The sequence below is a fragment of the Trachinotus anak genome, unplaced genomic scaffold (assembly GCF_046630095.1).
Source record: "Trachinotus anak isolate AG129_WGS33_773 ecotype Australia unplaced genomic scaffold, CSIRO_AGI_Tana_v1 ptg000015l, whole genome shotgun sequence".
In the NCBI taxonomy this organism is placed as follows: Eukaryota; Metazoa; Chordata; class Actinopteri; order Carangiformes; family Carangidae; genus Trachinotus; species Trachinotus anak.
The window spans coordinates 6,861,821-6,879,688 of NW_027273866.1; the positions used below are offsets into that span (position 1 = coordinate 6,861,821).

At 39.6% G+C, this 17,868-nt stretch overlaps 2 protein-coding genes across 3 annotated transcripts; one reads left to right on the top strand and one right to left on the bottom strand.

Moving 5' to 3' along the window:
* The first annotated feature begins 2,479 nt into the window (after nt 1–2,479).
* On the top strand, nt 2,480–6,015 carry LOC139633191 (uncharacterized). 2 transcript variants are annotated; one of them, XM_071498707.1, is made up of 6 exons: nt 2,480–2,599; nt 2,685–2,750; nt 3,388–3,666; nt 5,212–5,343; nt 5,432–5,459; nt 5,544–6,015. In XM_071498707.1, the coding sequence occupies exons 1-6, from the start codon at nt 2,554–2,556 to the stop codon at nt 5,668–5,670; spliced, it is 678 nt and encodes a 225-aa protein (XP_071354808.1). In that variant the 5' UTR covers nt 2,480–2,553; the 3' UTR covers nt 5,671–6,015. The 2 variants fall into 2 exon arrangements, with proteins under 2 accessions (XP_071354808.1, XP_071354809.1); XM_071498708.1 differs by lacking the exon at nt 5,212–5,343.
* Nucleotides 6,016–6,058: 43 nt separating this feature from the next.
* Nucleotides 6,059–11,080, bottom strand: ptafr (platelet-activating factor receptor). Its single transcript, XM_071498706.1, has 2 exons — nt 10,933–11,080; nt 6,059–8,214 (listed from the first exon to the last, which is right to left on the bottom strand). The coding sequence occupies exon 2, from the start codon at nt 8,206–8,208 to the stop codon at nt 7,057–7,059; it is 1,152 nt and encodes a 383-aa protein (XP_071354807.1). The 5' UTR covers nt 8,209–8,214; nt 10,933–11,080; the 3' UTR covers nt 6,059–7,056.
* Between the last annotated feature and the right edge of the window lie 6,788 nt (nt 11,081–17,868).

Below are 17,868 nucleotides of genomic sequence, written 5' to 3' on the forward strand. Positions count from 1 at the left end.
GGTCAACTCCATCTCCATCTTGGCAGTGCCTGATTCCGCCTCACTCCCAGCTAACTGAAGAATAGGCAAAGAGGTGGGGTGTGTGTGGAGCCAGGACTTTACTAACTGTGGGCAAGCATACACTGCCATTAGCATTGTTAGCACTGCTGAGCATCTGACCGTCTTGGTCGAAGGCTAACCCAAGGCTATGTAATTGACTTGCTGCCTAACAAGCTATTAAAAAGCAGGATCACAGACTTCTCCATGTTCTGGAGAAGCCATACTATTTGTCCAATATTTGCATGAAAAATCCATCAAAAGGCACCAACACCACAAACAAGCCCGAGAGGTCACTTTCAATTATGGACTTTGGCTGATTTGAGTCAACTGTGCCCTCGTCAACTGCGAGGGCACCCATCTGTTATTAAAGCGGCCACTCCATCACTTATACATAACTTTAAGCACTACTAAAATTGTCCTGATTTACATGAAAATTCGCCCCGTACAGTTGTCATTAAGTGGGAAATTATGTATAGAGACCAAAACAGTTTTTGTACCAGGATGTAAACTTTCATTTCTGCTGAAAAGCAGGGCATTTTAACATGGGAATCTATTGGAAGTGACTCGCTTTTGGAGCCAGGCTCAGGTGGCCATTCAAAGAACTGCAGATTTTTGGCACTTCCATGGTTTTTCAGCCTGAGAGGTTGCTTGCTTGTGGTTAGGTTGAGGCACACACAAGCAATGTTATGGTTTGTTATGGTTCATGTTTGGGTGAGAATTATAAAATGTCCTTACAACTGATGAAAAGAAGTAGCAACATGTAAATATGAGCAGTGACATGGGACACAAATCTGAGCGCTGTACATATGCAGTTTCAGTAGTATTAGGATAGTCAATAATGAGGTGTTTCATTCCTCTTTTCTCTGTAATGATTGCATGAAGCTTTACTATGAGATTTTACAACATTATACAACATACAGTTTTATCAAAGTTTTTTGGCAAAAAACTATCTTACTCTGGTCCCTACACTGAGAAAGAATTACACTATTGTCTGGGGCAACTTAGAATAATAAAATATTTAAAAGCTTAAAGGCTTAAATCAATATAAAATAAAGGGAGTCCCAGTATTAGGTGGGTAGTAGTATGAGTATTAGGTCACTCTCAAACTGACTGACTGGTCTTAATACAATAATCACTCAGAGTTATTACACTTTTATGAAATTTTACTTGCATAAATTATTCTACTGTATAATACTTGTATATAACCAAAGTTTAATGTTAGTGTTGCAAATCTCCTTTCAGTAACACCTTTAAGAGCTCAGTTTGTTTTGACATCATCACTAACATCACTAAACAAAATTTAAGATAAAAACTATGTTTTGTTTTGTTTTTTAGGCTCCACAATTCCCCTCACTACTGCTCCTGAATATGAGTGTTTTGTGACCATATTATGCAGCTGTTGTATTACACATTTGTGTTATTTTGTGCACCCTGTGAGTTGTTTCATTTGCACATGAAGCATCATATATTGGTCTTTCATTTCCTAAAGGCAGTACTACTTGCTCTTCCTGACCCACTCTGGCAGCCAGTGAGCATTAGCCTCAGGTGAGAGGTCTAGTGTCAAACTGTCCAAAACCAACAATCTTGGCTGTCATCACAGCCTGAGCCTGAAGGTGACCACTGTCGGAAGTATGAAATGTTTGAAACCAAGTGTGTTGAGTGTCTGATAGACTTGCCCGCTAGCTCTGACATTTTGACATTTAAAAAACCATTAAAAGTTCTGTGGAGTCTGGTTAACTGTTTTTCCCGCAGGTCATAAATTGACTGACAGATTTAAAATTTTATAAATTGAAGGCTCACATGGCTGAGATTAAGTTTAATTATGATTATCTATATGCAAATTTGTGCATTTGTTTAGATGGGGTTCTATGTTTTATGTATTAATAGTTCTACCTTTTCCTGTTGTTTTAACGCCATATGAAGACTTCCAATAACAAGGTATTCGAGGTAAACATACTGTACCAGCTGCTTGCCCTGTATAAGAAATTGGGGGTTGTTATTAAATACAGTGCATTCAGAAAATATTCAGACCCCTTCACTTTTTTAATATTTTGTTATGTTGCTACCTTATGCTAAAACCATTTAAATCAATAAAATCTGGTCCAGAGCACCGAGGACCTCGACTGGGCCAAAGGTTCACCTTACAAGAGGACAGTAATCTAAGCACACAGTCCAGACAATGCAGGAGTGGCCTGGGGACAACTCTGTGAATGTCCTTGAGTGGGCCAGCCAGAGCCCCAACTCGAACATCTCTGGAGATACATGAAAATGGTTGAATGTGAAATGAATGAAAAAAGTGAAGGGGTCTGAATACTTTCTGAATGCACCATATTTCTGTGCAGCTGTTTTGTTGAATATTTGAAAAAAGGAACTTGGAACTTCCCTTTCTTTTAGTTTCCTATTCTCACACTTACTTCACTCTCACCTGTGCTTTAATTATTACTCTTGATTTATTCTTGTTCCTGTTAGCCTGAAGTGACTGTTGCAGATTCTTTTTTGTTATCTCAACACAACATGCTGCTTGGCTTTTTTCTGCTGTTCTTCTTCTGTGAGAGCACAGGTAAGGGCATTTCTATTAGTGAATCCAATAAAAGAATGAAGAATATAGGTTTCAAATTGATTTGTGCCTCGTATTGTCTTTGCAGTTACATTCCTGACTACAAACAGGCCTAACTTTACTTCCCTGAGCATTCCTAGTACTACAGTGACAGGTAATACAGAATTTGATTCTTTAACTGTTTAATCAATTTAGATTATTAAATCTGAATTAAATGTTTTGAGTTAAATGTTAATGTTGGTATTGTAAGGTTTAGATGTTAATTCATGTTGTATAACTGAGTTAATGTACTAAAAATATATTTACAGTGTTTATACATTTAATTATTTACACATTTATGTTTACAGCTAACTATTTACATATAGTCTAAGTCCTTCTTGCTTCTGATTGGTTAGTTAGCAATATGTGACTTAGAGAGCCAGGAAGTGTTGGACAGTGGAGCTAATGAAGTGTGGAGATAAGTAAACGGCTGCTGTCTCCATCCTGCTGTCTCTGTAACCAAGGGTGATCCAAACCTCCACACATCGAACCCTCACGTTACAGTATGCTAACATGCTGAGTTTAGCATGTTAGGAACTGAACATTTGCTAATTCGCAGTAAACATGAACTACATTAGTTTTGTCATTAGTTTTGCAGGTATTAGTCAGGTATTAGTCAATTAATCTGAGGAACTGAAGTTTTGATTTGATTTGATGATGGTGCTGTGTGAAAATGTAGGGAATCACCAAAGATATATTTCACGGCAATCCATCTGTCACATAACAGCCCATCTCCCCCTCCTTGTTCCCAGAAATGCTATCTCCTCTGCAGGCAGTGGCCACACCAGACTACCCAGTTGCAGCAGGTCAAACAGTTAACCTGCACTGCAGCGCTTTCACTATGCCAAAATATGTCAACTGGTCCTGGCAACACCTAGAAAATCTGACCTGGCAACATGTGGGCAGTGGGAGGGACCTGACCCTCACCCAGCCAAAGCAAAGTGGGCTGTACCGCTGCTGTGCTAAGACCTGGTTCTTACAGCATGTGAGCCGTAACCTCACAGTCTATATCATCGCTATGCAGCCAACAGGTTGGTGTCTGTTTTGATTCGCTGCATATCTGAACAAAAACTTTAAATTCATTATAGGTCTACACAACACTTCTGCCTTTATTTATTTTTAATGCTGATGATTGGCATTTGACTTCTCATTGGCTTAGGACATTAATGACAAAGAGTGTTTTATATGACTAACTCATATCTTATAGGGTTAGCTGGTAACATAACCACAGATGATTATCAAATGACTCTGCAGTTCCACAAGGCTCCACAGAGCTTTTTATCTTTCAGCTCATGGTTTTGAGTGCATGGGCTACAACTTTACTGTTTTCATTCACTCACACAGCTCTCACAGAGTTGTTTTCGGCCACAGCAGGCAGCCGTTAGCAGCAAAAAGATTTTAAAAACTGACTTTACACTACCTGCTCAGTACCAAACAAACAGGAGAGGTTTAGAGAGGAGCTGGTGAACACGGTGGAACATGTAACAGCTACAGAGAAGAGTCAACATTGCAGTTGAAACACCACACTAAATGAATATTGATGTGGTTACGTAACTGCTGGAGGTGTGAATGACGATTTGTGAAAATTTCCCCATGTAAACTTTAAAGGTGGTGATTTGCTAGTGTTGGCTTTACATTATGTTTATACTGTTGCTACTAAGAGGTTATTCTGGGTTTAAATTTGGTGAAGAGTTATGACTAAGATATTTATTAAGTGGAAAATTTTACAGTTGAAAATTAAATTTGTCAGTACCCCCTACTGGACAAACTATGTAGGGATGACACTGCCTCTGAATTGCCTGAAACGCCTTATGCATATACCGAGGTCTCGTATTATTTTTCTGCCAGCTAATGCACAGATATTGGTACATCTGCACGAAGCATCATAGGCACATAAGCTGTGTCCCAGTTCAGGGACAGCCCACAAAGGTGTGGCCCTTCGTGGCTGTCATAGACCACGAAGGCCAAACTGAAATGAGACACTTATCGTTACGCCATAAAGGGTGCCTCCTGTCGCCTAGCAACCATGACATCACGTAACTATTTTTCACAAAAACTTGAGGTTTTAAGGCCCTTGGTTTTAACATTTGTACCGTTAGATGTTGAACTGAGCTGAATCCAATACTTACATTTAAAAGTGTAATCCGCAGGCTCTCTGTCGGTGTTGTATGTGGTCATTACAACGAAATGAATTTCAATGCAATTCAATGAATGTTGGGAAAGGTTGGGCCACGAAGGATCCATCTAAAGGATCCACCCTTTGGATCCTTCTCTGCCCAGGAGAAGAAGGACGCATTTTTCAGCTGCGAAGGAGCCTTTGAAATGGGACAGTCTAGTCGTGACACTGTGTCGCAACCGGTCTTCAAATGCAGCCCCCAAAGGATGTGGCCCCTGACTTGGGACACAGCTATAATGTCATCCAATATACTGTATATCAAACAGCTAACTAACAAAACGCTTTTGTTGGTCATCTACAAAGATAAAATGCCTTTTTTCCAAATGTTTATCAATTTACTCTGACACACAGCTAAAGCCTATCACCTGCAATTTCATTCTGTTTCCTCAACTGAAAATAGTGGGTGAGAATTTAGGAATAGCTGCCATTGTCCTTTCTCTCCTGGCCTTGATCATCACCCTCACTATTCTGGTTTGGTTGAGCTGGCAAAGATTTGGTGGCACACTGACCACCTCTAACACTGCAGCTAAAGGTAAAGAACACCATAGAGCGTTTTACTGTTGGGTCAGATGTAAAGCAAATGCTTTGTGAATCATTTTAATTTCTTGGTTTTCTTAAAGGTTTTCCAGGACCTGAAAAGGCACCAAAGTAAGTCTTGTCAGCATAAGTATACACTAACTTTTATATTAGTGTATGTATGTAACAGACTGACTGCATTTTTCAATACACCAGGGGAGATTTCCAACAGACTGAAAGTGATGGAGATGTGTACATGAATTACACAAGCACCAATCAAGCCTACACTAATCTGGACCCCACCAACATGACTGGGGATAATGTCTACTCAAGTCTGTCATGAACACCCATGGGAAGGCGGAGAAGTGCAATAAAAAGAGGAAGAATAACAGAACATTTTGTTCAGCAGCAGATTACAGTTACAAAATCTGTATGTAAAGATCAGCGTTATGTTTAACCTGACAGACAAGGTTTACCATGTGCTGTGAAGTTTGTCAGTGTGTGTGTTACCTCCAAGTGTGTGCTTTGTTTGATTTAATCTAACTTGACAAGTTCATTTACACAATCTGAATGTGGTGAAAAACTACACATCTGTAGTTCTAGCTATGTGGAAATGTTCCCACCAAACAGTAACCCTCCTTCTCTGTTTATACGTGCTAATAAAACCTGAATTTTCTGTGTGTCCAAACTCACATGTTTTCTTTTACTTTAGCCACAAAGATGACTCCCTGTTTGCTGATAAGTCAGGAACTGACTTTTCAATTTACTTTAATCACAACAATACAGCAAATTAAATCCACAAGTAAAATTTGAATTACATGATTATGTAGAATAATAATAGCATATTTTGCTTTTTAAATATCAAAGTAACACTGAACAAACTTGAATACAAGATAACCAAAGTTGTTCCACTGGATTAAAAAAATAAACTGAATAAAAAATGCACCATACTCACTTAAAACAGCAGGAAAGTATGGTCGTTAAACTTGCTGTTTTGCAACAACAGGTAAACTCATAGTATATTTAAAATTACAGTATAAGTACATATACATTTTTTTAACTATGAAACATAGCAATCTCACATTACCGGATGCCAAAGGGGAAACATAGCTCAGACAGTATTACCTCCGTTCCCTGGTTTCGCAATACCACACGAGATGTCGGATCAAAGCTAAAAGAAAATAAATAAATAAAAAGGAACTTCTCTGATGGGAGACAGCGATCTCATTATCACTGTATTTTACTGATATTATGTCAGGCACACCAGAGACGCCTACTAAGCTCATATGTGAGAAACCACTCCCTAAACACCCCAGGAAAGGTCAATAGCCGCTGAATATATGTTTATTACTATTGACTTCTCTGTTGTTCCCTACTTTGTGCAGAATAACACCAGGGTGAGGATTCAAATAATGTGTCTGGTTTCTCATCATTTAATTTCACACACTGATAAACCACCCACACGTACTCATGTGCCTCTGCTTGCAAAACTTCTGCTTTTCAGCTTGCACTTCCCACAGGAAGAACAGAAGGCCTGGTGCAATTTAGACGTCATCTCCTACAGTATGCAGACGTTCAAGAAAATGTGTCTGAGACAACATTAAAGTTTTGTTATAGAGACCCTGAGGGTGCAGAGCCACAAACACATTACACTTCATGAAACCTTAAACTGATCATAGTTCCAGAAGGGAAAAATAGACAGATATCGACATTTTATTTTTATGACAAATCAATCCATTCCATGTTGATGGTGGCTCTGGCTCTGATTCCTGCTGTCCAAAGAGATCTGAGAGGTGACCGTGTGCGAGCACCCTTCTCCCCTTCCTAACTTTTTAATGTGCTTCATGATAAACCTTCTAAACTTCCTTGTGGCAAAAAAATAAACAACAGGATCCAAAATGCAGTTGAGGCCCATGAGAAACAAGGTGATCTGATGTGCATCATTGAGCACCTGAAGAGTCCTCTGGTCCCAGTCCACGTGGCCAAAGCCCTGGTTGATCTGCAACACCGCCAGTGTCCAGGGGCCCTGGATTACATGGTGGGGCAGGAAACACAGAGCAAACACTCCCACCACTGCCAACAACATCTGGAGAGCCCTTCGTTTCACCCCTCTGGGTCTTTTAGTTGAACAGGATGGGGCCCTGTCGGACTTTCTGGACATAATTGTTGCAGACTGAGGAGGCTTTTGAGCAAGTAACGCTCGAGCAATAAGGAAATTGCACACAACAACAAGAAAAAAGACAACAAAAAACATTGCAATTATTGCAAAATGAGTAGCGGCCACTGTTCTCTTCTCAGCATCTGTGCTATTCTGGTACCCCTCGAAACAGCGAGTGATGTTCTTCTCATCAGTATTAGCCCCTGGAGATGTTAGAAATGGAATAGCTATTGCAATGTTAAACGCCCAGATAACAATGCACACGATGATCCCACGGCGCCTGTGGTCAGAAGAGGCCGCATTCAGAGGCTGGGTGACTGCCCAGTACCGGTTGACACTTATGGCTGTGAGAAAGAGGATGGAACAGTAGGTGTTGATGAAGAACAACGACCCTGTCAGCCGGCACATGAAGTCCGTGTAGACCCAGTTACCATGACGACTGTAATAGCCAATCCAGAAGGGAAGGGCGCACACAAAAAGGAGATCAGCAATAGTCAAGTTGGTCATGTAGATGCGGATTTCACCCATGGCCTTGGCCTCACGGAGATGGTGCAGGACAAACAGCACGTAGAGATTAGCAAAGAGGCCCAGGATGAAGACGATGCCATAGGCAACTGGGAAGAGGACATAACGAAACTCAGAGTCCAGGAAGGCTGAGACATTACTGGCTGTTGAGCCCAAACCAGGGGTTACTGTCATGCCAGCTGTGGTTGACGCCAACATTTCTACCTGTGGGGGGAAAAAACACATTAGCATCATTGTAACATGAATATGTACAGTATGTGTCAGTTGTAAGCTGTATGAGAGTATTATGGTTAGGAAAGGGGTCATTGAGGGGGAATTGTTTGTGGAGTTGCTCTTAAAATAAACAACACCTATTACTTGTGTGTCAAAAGTAAAGGATTCCACCCACATGAGTGTCCACATGTCCCTTTATCACTGCTGGAGTCAGGGCTGTCAAATGTGAAAGGAACTGCAACTGAGACATAACCTAAGAATAGATTTGAACGTCTTTGACAGACAACTAAACAAGTTCACGGCATACAACCAAACAGGTTTCTCGCTGACACTGTTCACCTTTCTGTAATTTATGTCCTCTATTCACAGCAGACACCTCATATGAAATAGTGATGTAAAGCTGAAAATACAAAGGTGTCAGTAAAACATACGCATGTGTTTTAGGAGGCACTTAGAAAAGAAAAAGTAGATCTTGTTTTATTGGGTATGCATCTTATCACAGCATTTAATCTCACACAAACCCACATACACCCACACACACACACACACACACACACACATGCATGCACACATACCTACAAAAATATATATCATGGTGCAACACTCCTCTACATGTCTTAGCTTTGACGTCCTTATTGACAGCATGTTGACTCTGTCTCTTCCTGTGTCTGCCTCTTCCTCCCATTAAGCACACCACATACATTACATTAGTTTCACACCCACCCCCGTGTATAAGAGGCCAGTTCCACAGAAATGCAGTGTTAACTATTTTGGTCACTAAGACATAATTTATTTGTACTAAACTGACTTGAAGCAACAAGAAATAGACATATTGTTTTAAGACTTATGAGATTTGCACACAGCGTTTGACAATCATTATTTGTCCAAACAACTGAGAAAAACACATAAAATTACTGGAAACACATTAAGAAAAAGTCCTGCATAAAGTCTTAAGAGCGGAAACACATATGTTGATTAGAAGTGGCTACCTTTATTCACTCACATATTTTCTGAATTAGATCTGCAGTATTTATTCCAGGAAGACAATGCACCACAGAATATTTGAGAAATCAGTCACAGAACAACATTTAAGCGGAAACTGTGACCATTAAGGTTTACGGTAATATCATAAAGATTTAGAGCTGAGGTTATTCATCAGAATCAGAAGGCTGGTACTGACAGAAGTGCTGTCATCACCTCTTTTATGTAACTTATGCAAATACTCATCACTATTTCTTTGAAATGGTTCAATCAAAGTCAGAAATGAAAAGGAGCAAGGTCTCAGAATGAAAACAGAAAGTCACAGACCTGAGCAAAAGTTCAGCTGCCACTTGATCCTTGGACTACACTACGTTATACACAAACCAGCCAACAGTTTTTTCTGCAAACAAATCAGTGGCTCTGCAATTTACAAATGAAGGTAGGCGTCATCCATGCTGCATGTCCGTTTACAGTAAAACAGTAGGCCTGCTGTTTTCACATACACCCTAATTGTGCCAAAAATCTTCAAATAAGGCAGAGAATTTACCAGGAATTGGTTATTTGATTATTTTTCAGTTTCCAGTTTAGCACTAACAACATGCTTCATGAGTTATTTATAGTTTCCCTTTGTATACAACATTGTCAGAGAATGAAAAAAAATTAGTTCTCTCTCAAAATGATCTATTTCAATCTTGTGAATGTTTGTTAAAGACTTCAAAATGTAAATGAAATTCCTCTGTGAGTATGTTACCAAGTAATCAAACAAATGATCTGATCTTTTTCAAAAGTCTGTCTCTAATATGAATAACCAAACTGTCTGTGCTCTGTGTTTGTGCCAGACATATAAGCAGATGCCCCTGCCGTGTGATGAAGAAATGGAGGAAGAAGTGAAGCAACATCAAAAAAGGAAGCAGGGATCTTATCTCGAATCTTCTTTTTTGCAGACCTCACTCAATTGGATCTCAAAGGGACGTAGCAACTTACTGTGTAGTTAAATGCAACTGCCCACAGACTCCACAGAAAAAGTCCAGGACAACAAAGACATGGTGACACCCATTAGTGGACACCATCTAAACTGACAATGAAGCAGATAGCCCACTGTTGAATAATCTGATAAGGTTTTATTTATTTAACAGGATGAGTTACTTTCTTTTGGCACAAATCTCATTAAAATATGTCTACATTTCAACATAGCATCCTGCACACACACTAACATACCACATGATAAAAATGGCATCATGCTCAAAATAGTGACAGCTCACCCTTGTATTGCTTTTGGTGCCATTTTCTAATAAAGCAGCCTTCAATAAAGGTTGATTGCTTTATTAATTATTGATTTAGGAGTTCTGTTAATGATATAAGAATAGTTTACTATTACTATTACTATCATAACTAAGACATCACATCTTTACATTTTTATAACAACCAAAAAAAAAGCAAAATTAGTTTTAGCAATAGAAAGAAACAAGTATATATAGTATAACATATTTAACAACATAATTAATTAAACCATACACTGCCTCATTCCTTCAGCACTACAGAAATCAAAAAGCAATCCCCAGAAATCAGTACATTTGAAGTTTTTAGGTAAGTATCACAGGTAAGTTTAAAATGTAAGCTTTACTCTCAAGAGCTTTTCTCAGTGTTGCATCCTTTAATTAATTGCTGACTGCTAATGATGCTTTGGTTGATCTACCATAGGAAAAAGATTACAGGCTGTCAACTTACCGGACTGCTTATTCTCCTCTAATACCAGTGAACACTGTGAATACCTCCGTAGCTCTGCAGTTATGTCACAATCAGTGGGAGTGTGAGCGCTTAAGGTCAAGACAACGGGGGTGTGAACTGCTGTCAGTCTTCTTGGGAAAACCCCGTGTGGTGCAAGCAGCACTCATATTCATGCTTCCACGTGTTGTTTCCTGTCTGTCGAAGAGATGTCCACATTGGAGTAATCTTGGAGTTTTGCGGCTGGTCTTTTATTTCCCCGTTCCTAGAAATAAGTTTTATTGTTCTGAGAAAGTGTAGTGTGGTTGATCAAAAAACGACTTCTGTTAACACCCTAAGCCAACCAGCCCACGTACACAGTTCCTTATTTTCATTGAGAATATGACTTTAATCATTAGAGATGTAACAGGTTTATTGAAAAATGTAAAGGAAAAGCAAATTAGTGAGGGTTAAACATTGCAAGGATTGTACACAATTATCACATAAATTCAATGTATGATAAAGCTATGATAAATTGTAAATAATTTCAAAATATATAATTTTATGCATGCATCACTTTCACTCTGAGCAAATGCTGAAGTTTTTTTTTTTTGTTTTTTTTTACTTTCCTCCTACATTACACATTTCATTAACAGCTGTCATTAATTTACAGGCTGTTAGATGTCAGATTAAACAAGTTTCCGAATTCTTAGTGAGTCATGACTGAGACTAATTGCGTGAGTGATGACAATGAATGGTATGAATACAGATTTGATTAATGTTTCATTTATTGTCATTACTATGTGTGGAAAGGTTGCTCCATCCCCTTTTCACTGAGCCCTGATCCACCACATTATCTTTGTGTTGTCATTATCATTGTTGGAGTATTAGTATTTTTGGTAAATGTTTCTATTAATTTTTCAGGGTTTAATTGTTTTATATATGAGTTTTGATATGGTTTGTTATGTTGGAAGGGTCTGCCCACTTTGTATATTTTCAGTTGTCTGTCTGTCTGTGAGTGGGGTTAATCAGCTGCTCAGCCAGGGAGAGAGGAAACAGGTGTGTGCTATCAGGTCCTTTTAGGAGGATTTAGTTTGTGTAATGGTAGTGTGGGGTTGGGGTGCTTGGGATGTCTAGCATTTTAGCTCACCCCCATACTTACCTGAGATGATGGTATGCTCCACTTAGGTGCAGGAGAAAATTAAATGCAAGCCATGCAGTGGTCAAAGGGGAGAGAGAGATAGAGCAGGTGGCAGCTTGCTGTGAGGCTGCAGTTTTAAATGTGTTAGTTATGGCTTAGGTTCTTTCTTCTCTTTGCCCGGGATTCATTTTTTCTTCTGTTTTGTAGTATTTTGTTAATAAAATATTACCTTTTGAGCACGTACTCCGGCCTGCTGACTATGCTTTTTGAAACATCTTTTTAAAAGTTTCCAGTGCCCATACCATCATCTGCCCTTTGCACAGAGCGGTGACACCACACTAAGCCTTCTTCCCTCTTTATACAGCCCATCTGCAGAGATGTGCATTTAAAGGGGCAATATATGATTTTGTACACCCATTGTGTCCCCATATTTCCACCTTATGTTGGCACACTACATAAAATCATATGACAAAACACATCAATACACAAACGCTTGTGTACATAAGGATTTGATGTGTGTTTTCATTCTTAATACTCATTGTGATTGACATTGATCCAAAGAGACTACAAATGAGACCAACAAAGAAGAACCTGTGTGTGCGTGTGTGTGTGTGTGTGTGTGTGTCATGATTTTCGTCAAAGGTTTAACGGGATAAGTGCTTACAAATATATAATTATATGCTATATATAGCTAGCTTTAGCCTTTCATCACCATTGTCCACATAAATCTTTAGTGCACGTGATTGTGACATGAGGTTAAACTGGATCTTTTTCTTGCTCATCAGCAGCTATTGCAAATGTGTAGTAATGTACTTTAACCACATGGGGGAAGAAGAGGCTAATAAAAAAGAGCAAAGGCCTCTCCTCCTTTGAGTAGTGCGCAGTGGTGGAATGATTTCAATACAGGTAAAGCTCCACACAGCACTGTGTGAACTTCATGGGCCACCACACTCTCTCTCTCTCTCTCTCTCTCTCGCTCTGTCTCTGTCTCTCGTTGAAAGTGGCACCAGCCCTGTCCTCCTCTCACTGGTGCCACAGTGTAATTCCTAGATTAAGGTTAACGAGCCTCCCCAACCTTATTGCTGTTATTATGGCTTGGCAGTGGAACAGCAGAACAGAGCTTTTTGGTGGTTGTGCCCTGCATGACTGCCAGACATGCTGTGCGATTGCTTGGTATACAGGCCTACACTGTAAAAATCTTTTTCACATACACATTCACATCTTGTTGCTTGGGTCGTGGTTTGGGTGTGGATTCAAAAGATTCCACAGCAAGTCACTGAGATTTGTTTTGGTCATGAAATGGAGAGTAGCTTATGTGAGATGTGGTTTGGTTCAAAGTTTGATATTAGAATGTCTAGTTGTATTTAAATATATCATATATAATGCAAGACAATAAGCAGCAATTTACCTGAGACAGCTAATTTTTTATCATTAAGTTAATGTAATTGCATGAGTATTTCAAGCTAAATCAACTCAAAAATTCTACTTCATTCAGACATATGTTAAACCTATAAGCATGAGTTTAGTCATACGACTTGAATTAGATGAGCTGAATGAATTAACTTCTTCGTGTTCAAATCATGATGTACTTCCCGGCATGCTTTGTTTAGGGTTAAAACTCCCTAGAGACCATTCTTTCTTGTAATTAAATAAAACATACATGACAGCAACTTCCTGTAGTAAAAGTACACGTATTAAAGGAACATTTCAGCAAATGTGTTCATTTGCTTTCTTGCCTGAGAGTTAGATGAGAAGATTGATACCAGTCTCACATTTGTACAGTAAATACTAAGCTGCCTGTTAGCTTAGCTTAGCACAAAGACAAAGATGAAACAGCTAGCCTGGCTCTGTTTCATCTTTGTCTTTGTAGATGTAGCTGTTTCCCCCATTTCCAGCTAAGCTAACCAGCTGCTAGCAGTGGCTCTATATTTACTGTGCAGACATGAAAGAAGTATCCGTTTTTAAGCTAAGGCACATTGTTTCCTCTGATAGTAATGAAAACAATGCTAATCATGATGAAGATTAATATCCACTTCAGTCCCAAACTCCCTACACGTCTAGCTCATCAATTAAGGAGCTGTCTGCTGGAGCCATATGCACTGACTCTGGTACAAAAGTGACTTCTGCAGGAGCAGAGACAGCCATATTGGCTATGTGACAAAGGAAGAATTAGCTCTTCAAACTGAGAAAATAAATGAAAACTGGTGGGCAAATTTGGTGGTCCAGACAGCTAAACAATGAGCTAAAACTTATTGTAAAAATATAAATCATAGCTGCCTTGATTTTATAAAACTTTTTAAAGCTCAGTGAATTTAACTCAGCTTGGTTTTTATTTTCATAACTCATGATCTGACTTTAATTATTCAAGTTTGTTCTTACACACTGTACCATCTTACAGTGTTTTACAGGGTAATGTTAAAAATCTGTTGGATTGCTTCACAAATTGTTCCATAGGCTTTACACCTGCCTCTGGCTCCTGCCTGCTTGCCGCTTGATTCCATTACTCAAACAGATTATTCTGCGTGGCCTCTAAATGGCCCTGAAAAATGGAAAAATAACCAAATACAGATTCATGTAGGTGATCCCTGATGTTCTGCAATGCTGCACAGGGCAGTCCAAGAATTCTTCCTTTCAAGGAGTGGTAGCACTTGTAGTCCAGGTGTGCCGAGACGCAGAGATGGAATTCTGCCAGGACCTCAACAGCTTTTTTTTTATGGGATAGCTAGCTAGCGCCCTGTAAGAGCTACATAGCCAGAAGTCAGAGTCCTGCATTCCTCAGGGAGGCAGGAAGGAAGGGAGCTGCCTGTACGGAGCTCTTCTTGTCCCATTAACACCTTTTCACAGTTGCTCCGTCACCTGACCTTGATCCATGGCACTTTGCCTATGGCTGACACGAAATGCCATAGCAGGATATTTTATAGTCAGGCAATCCGTGGCTGTGCGCTCCGGCCATTTGAGGAGAACAGAAAGAAAGTGCGAGGTTGAGAATGGGTGAATAAGTAGTGTTTAACTGCACATCTTGCCTGGCAGAGGGTTCTTGGCAGAGTGTAGGTCAGGCAGATTTACTGCATGCCAGAGGCCGAGGTTTGAGGAATGTCCCCCTGCAGTGAGAGATAGAGGGCCATGTGAGGCTGAGCTGGGCAGGCTGAGGCATCTGTACTTCAAGATAATATAAGACATGAGAGTAAGACAGGATCTTTTTCATATCTATCAAAGGTTTTGGAGCTCTCTCCCTCTCATGGGACATTCTGTCTGTTTCCTTGTTAAAAAATGAAAACCTCAAATATCAGAACTCGGCGGGAGATGTTGGAAATCCTCCACCGGTGATTTATCTCGGAAAACGTGTCGTGATTTTGAGCAATTGAGATTGATATAACAGAATTGTACGAGTGAAGCTGTTTGTAAAGAGCAGCTCTTCAAACGTAGCTTGTGTACGCTACGTAGATGTAAGTTTACACAATGATACACAGTGTTGAGCTTGTAGAGCTTGACGACATCAAGTGCATGTTTCCCTACATGACAAGCTGCCCCACATTTTGATCCATCTGTTTAATACCAGCCATAACCCACTCTGAGAGCACAGTGAATTAAGCACATTAATCCTTGTCCTTGCTGTAAAAAGGACATTAAGTAGGAAAGCTCCAGTATAAGCCATATTGTGGCTTCAAATCCTCCTACTTTGGTTTCATTTTATTTCTTACATGCTCGTTCTGTTGTCAAAATGACATAGTAAGGTGACTATTGACCTGATCCTTGCACTCTGTACTATTGGCTTCTTGTAATTTTGGTGATCTACACAGGATTCAGTCACTGCAAGTCTCTCTGGATAAGATAAAAATACCTAAAATGTCAAAAGCAAACAGCAAAATCATTTAAGCCTTCACCCTGAAAGACAGTTATTCAGATGATTTGATTATGATTTGTGCTGTTCATCCACAAATTCTTATTGGAACAAACAAGTAAATTTTCTGGCTGGTGAAGGATGTTTGTGATTAGGAAGGATGTTGGCCAGAACACAGCTCTTCCTGAATCAGCTTGTCCCACAGTATGCATCCCCTGAAACCTTGTCCTCATGCATTTGACTGCAGTCTGTATTATGCATTTGCATTTATATCATTTGATATATAAAGGCAAATTCCCCAAATGACAGAAACTTGTCTGTGCATGAGCCAAACATCTCGAGACAGATGAAACATGACCGATACAGATTCTCATAAAAAAGAGGCATTTTCCATGCCTATCTTTACTTATATGTCATCTCGCTGTTTCTATTGCCCTGATGGATTGTTTTGTGATTTGCTTCTCCATAAATCTTTGGTTGTTTCAATGTCTACAGCGCACCAGTACCTCTGGAAAATAAAGGACAAGCCTATATTCTACAACTGTATTTCTCTCTCACACTGTGCCTTTGTCTTTTAAGCCACATTAGCATAAGAAACATACAGACATGCATGAAGTTTATGCAGAAATATGAAGGTACTGAAATACATATTCATATACACCTGTGCTTGGCTTTCTTGTTGTGGCGTTCAGGTGTCTGGGCATGTCTGGTTATGCCTGTAGCTTGCAGCAGCCTCTGAAAGGATTTAATTTCTCTTTGATTGCTCTGTATTTTTGGCCTTTTCCCTACCTGGAGAGAGCAACAGCGTGACGTTATTTATACTTGACCTAGCCCATTGTGTGAAATGATATGACTAGAGCCGTATGGCATTTTGAGAGGTAGGGATGTTTAACAAGGGGGAAACCAAGGCTTGACTGTGGGAATGGGACTCCTTTAATTGTGCAATCGTTTAAATCACACCAGCAGCGTCAGGGTCACTGATAGTCTGAATGGGAGGCTTTTGACGTCCTATAACTGTATCTTTCAGCTTATCTCTTTCAGACAATGTTGTGTTGATGTTACTTTAGAACAGCAACCAGGCAGCACAGATATGTTTTTTGATAATAGAGCAGAGTCCTAAAATGACGGCATTTATTAGCCTACCTCCTCTGCCGTTGAATAAAGCTCTGATTGGCAAGAATTAGTTTAAATAGTTAAATTGTGTGTGTGTTTGTGTGTCTTTTTCTTGTCCGTGTTGACCGCACTTCTTCTGGTTGGCTGGCTGCCTATCATATTCACAAGAATTAGGAGGTATTTTATGATCACACTGAAATCTTTTCCACAATTTCGTAACTAAAAGATAATGAACATACAGTGAGGAATTTACTGCCCCGCCATAATCATGCTGTACTAACGGAGTAAACAATGCACCTCAGTTACATTTATTATGCTGTGTTACTGCAGTATACTTGAAGTTAACACACTCAATGGCACCAGTAAAAACCAGGAAGTGTGTATCCATGTCCAGGTACAGATATAGGAGAGAGGTTGCACTGAGCGACAGCACACATTGATCAATGAGTTTGTGTTGAAGGCCAGGCTGTGTGAGCCGCTCTGGCTTTGGAAAAGGGTTTAGGCTGCTGAACGACACAGGATCTCTCCAACATCATCCACAATCACAGAGCAGTAGATTGAGAATACTTAGATAGGACATGGAGTTGGGGTGTCACTATTTAGCCTACTCACCGGAGTGTCTTAATGAATATATTAAGGTATATTGCTACTGGAAACTATATTTATAGCAATCTTACTTGTATTGTTGTCCCCTTTCACTCCTTTAATATTGCTACAGATGTTACTCATGGAGTTTCTTATACTTTTGATGACACTTAATCTTTTTAATGTCGGAATAGGGACTTACATTGTGAGACACTATGGTAAAATAAGACTGGTATTTTATATTCCCAATGGTATTACTAAAGCAGTATAATATTGCTGT

What these genes read in the sequence shown, in the direction of transcription:
- LOC139633191 (XM_071498707.1), top strand. Translation starts at nt 2,554, where the DNA reads ATGCTGCTTGGCTTTTTTCTGCTGTTCTTCTTCTGTGAGAGCACAG. An exon ending in CATCGCTATGCAGCCAACAG is followed by an intron (nt 3,667 to 5,211) that starts GTTGGTGTCTGT and finishes AACTGAAAATAG; the next exon opens with TGGGTGAGAATTTAGGAATA. An exon ending in CTCTAACACTGCAGCTAAAG is followed by an intron (nt 5,344 to 5,431) that starts GTAAAGAACACC and finishes GTTTTCTTAAAG; the next exon opens with GTTTTCCAGGACCTGAAAAG.
- ptafr (XM_071498706.1), bottom strand. Translation starts at nt 8,208, where the DNA reads ATGTTGGCGTCAACCACAGCTGGCATGACAGTAACCCCTGGTTTGGGC.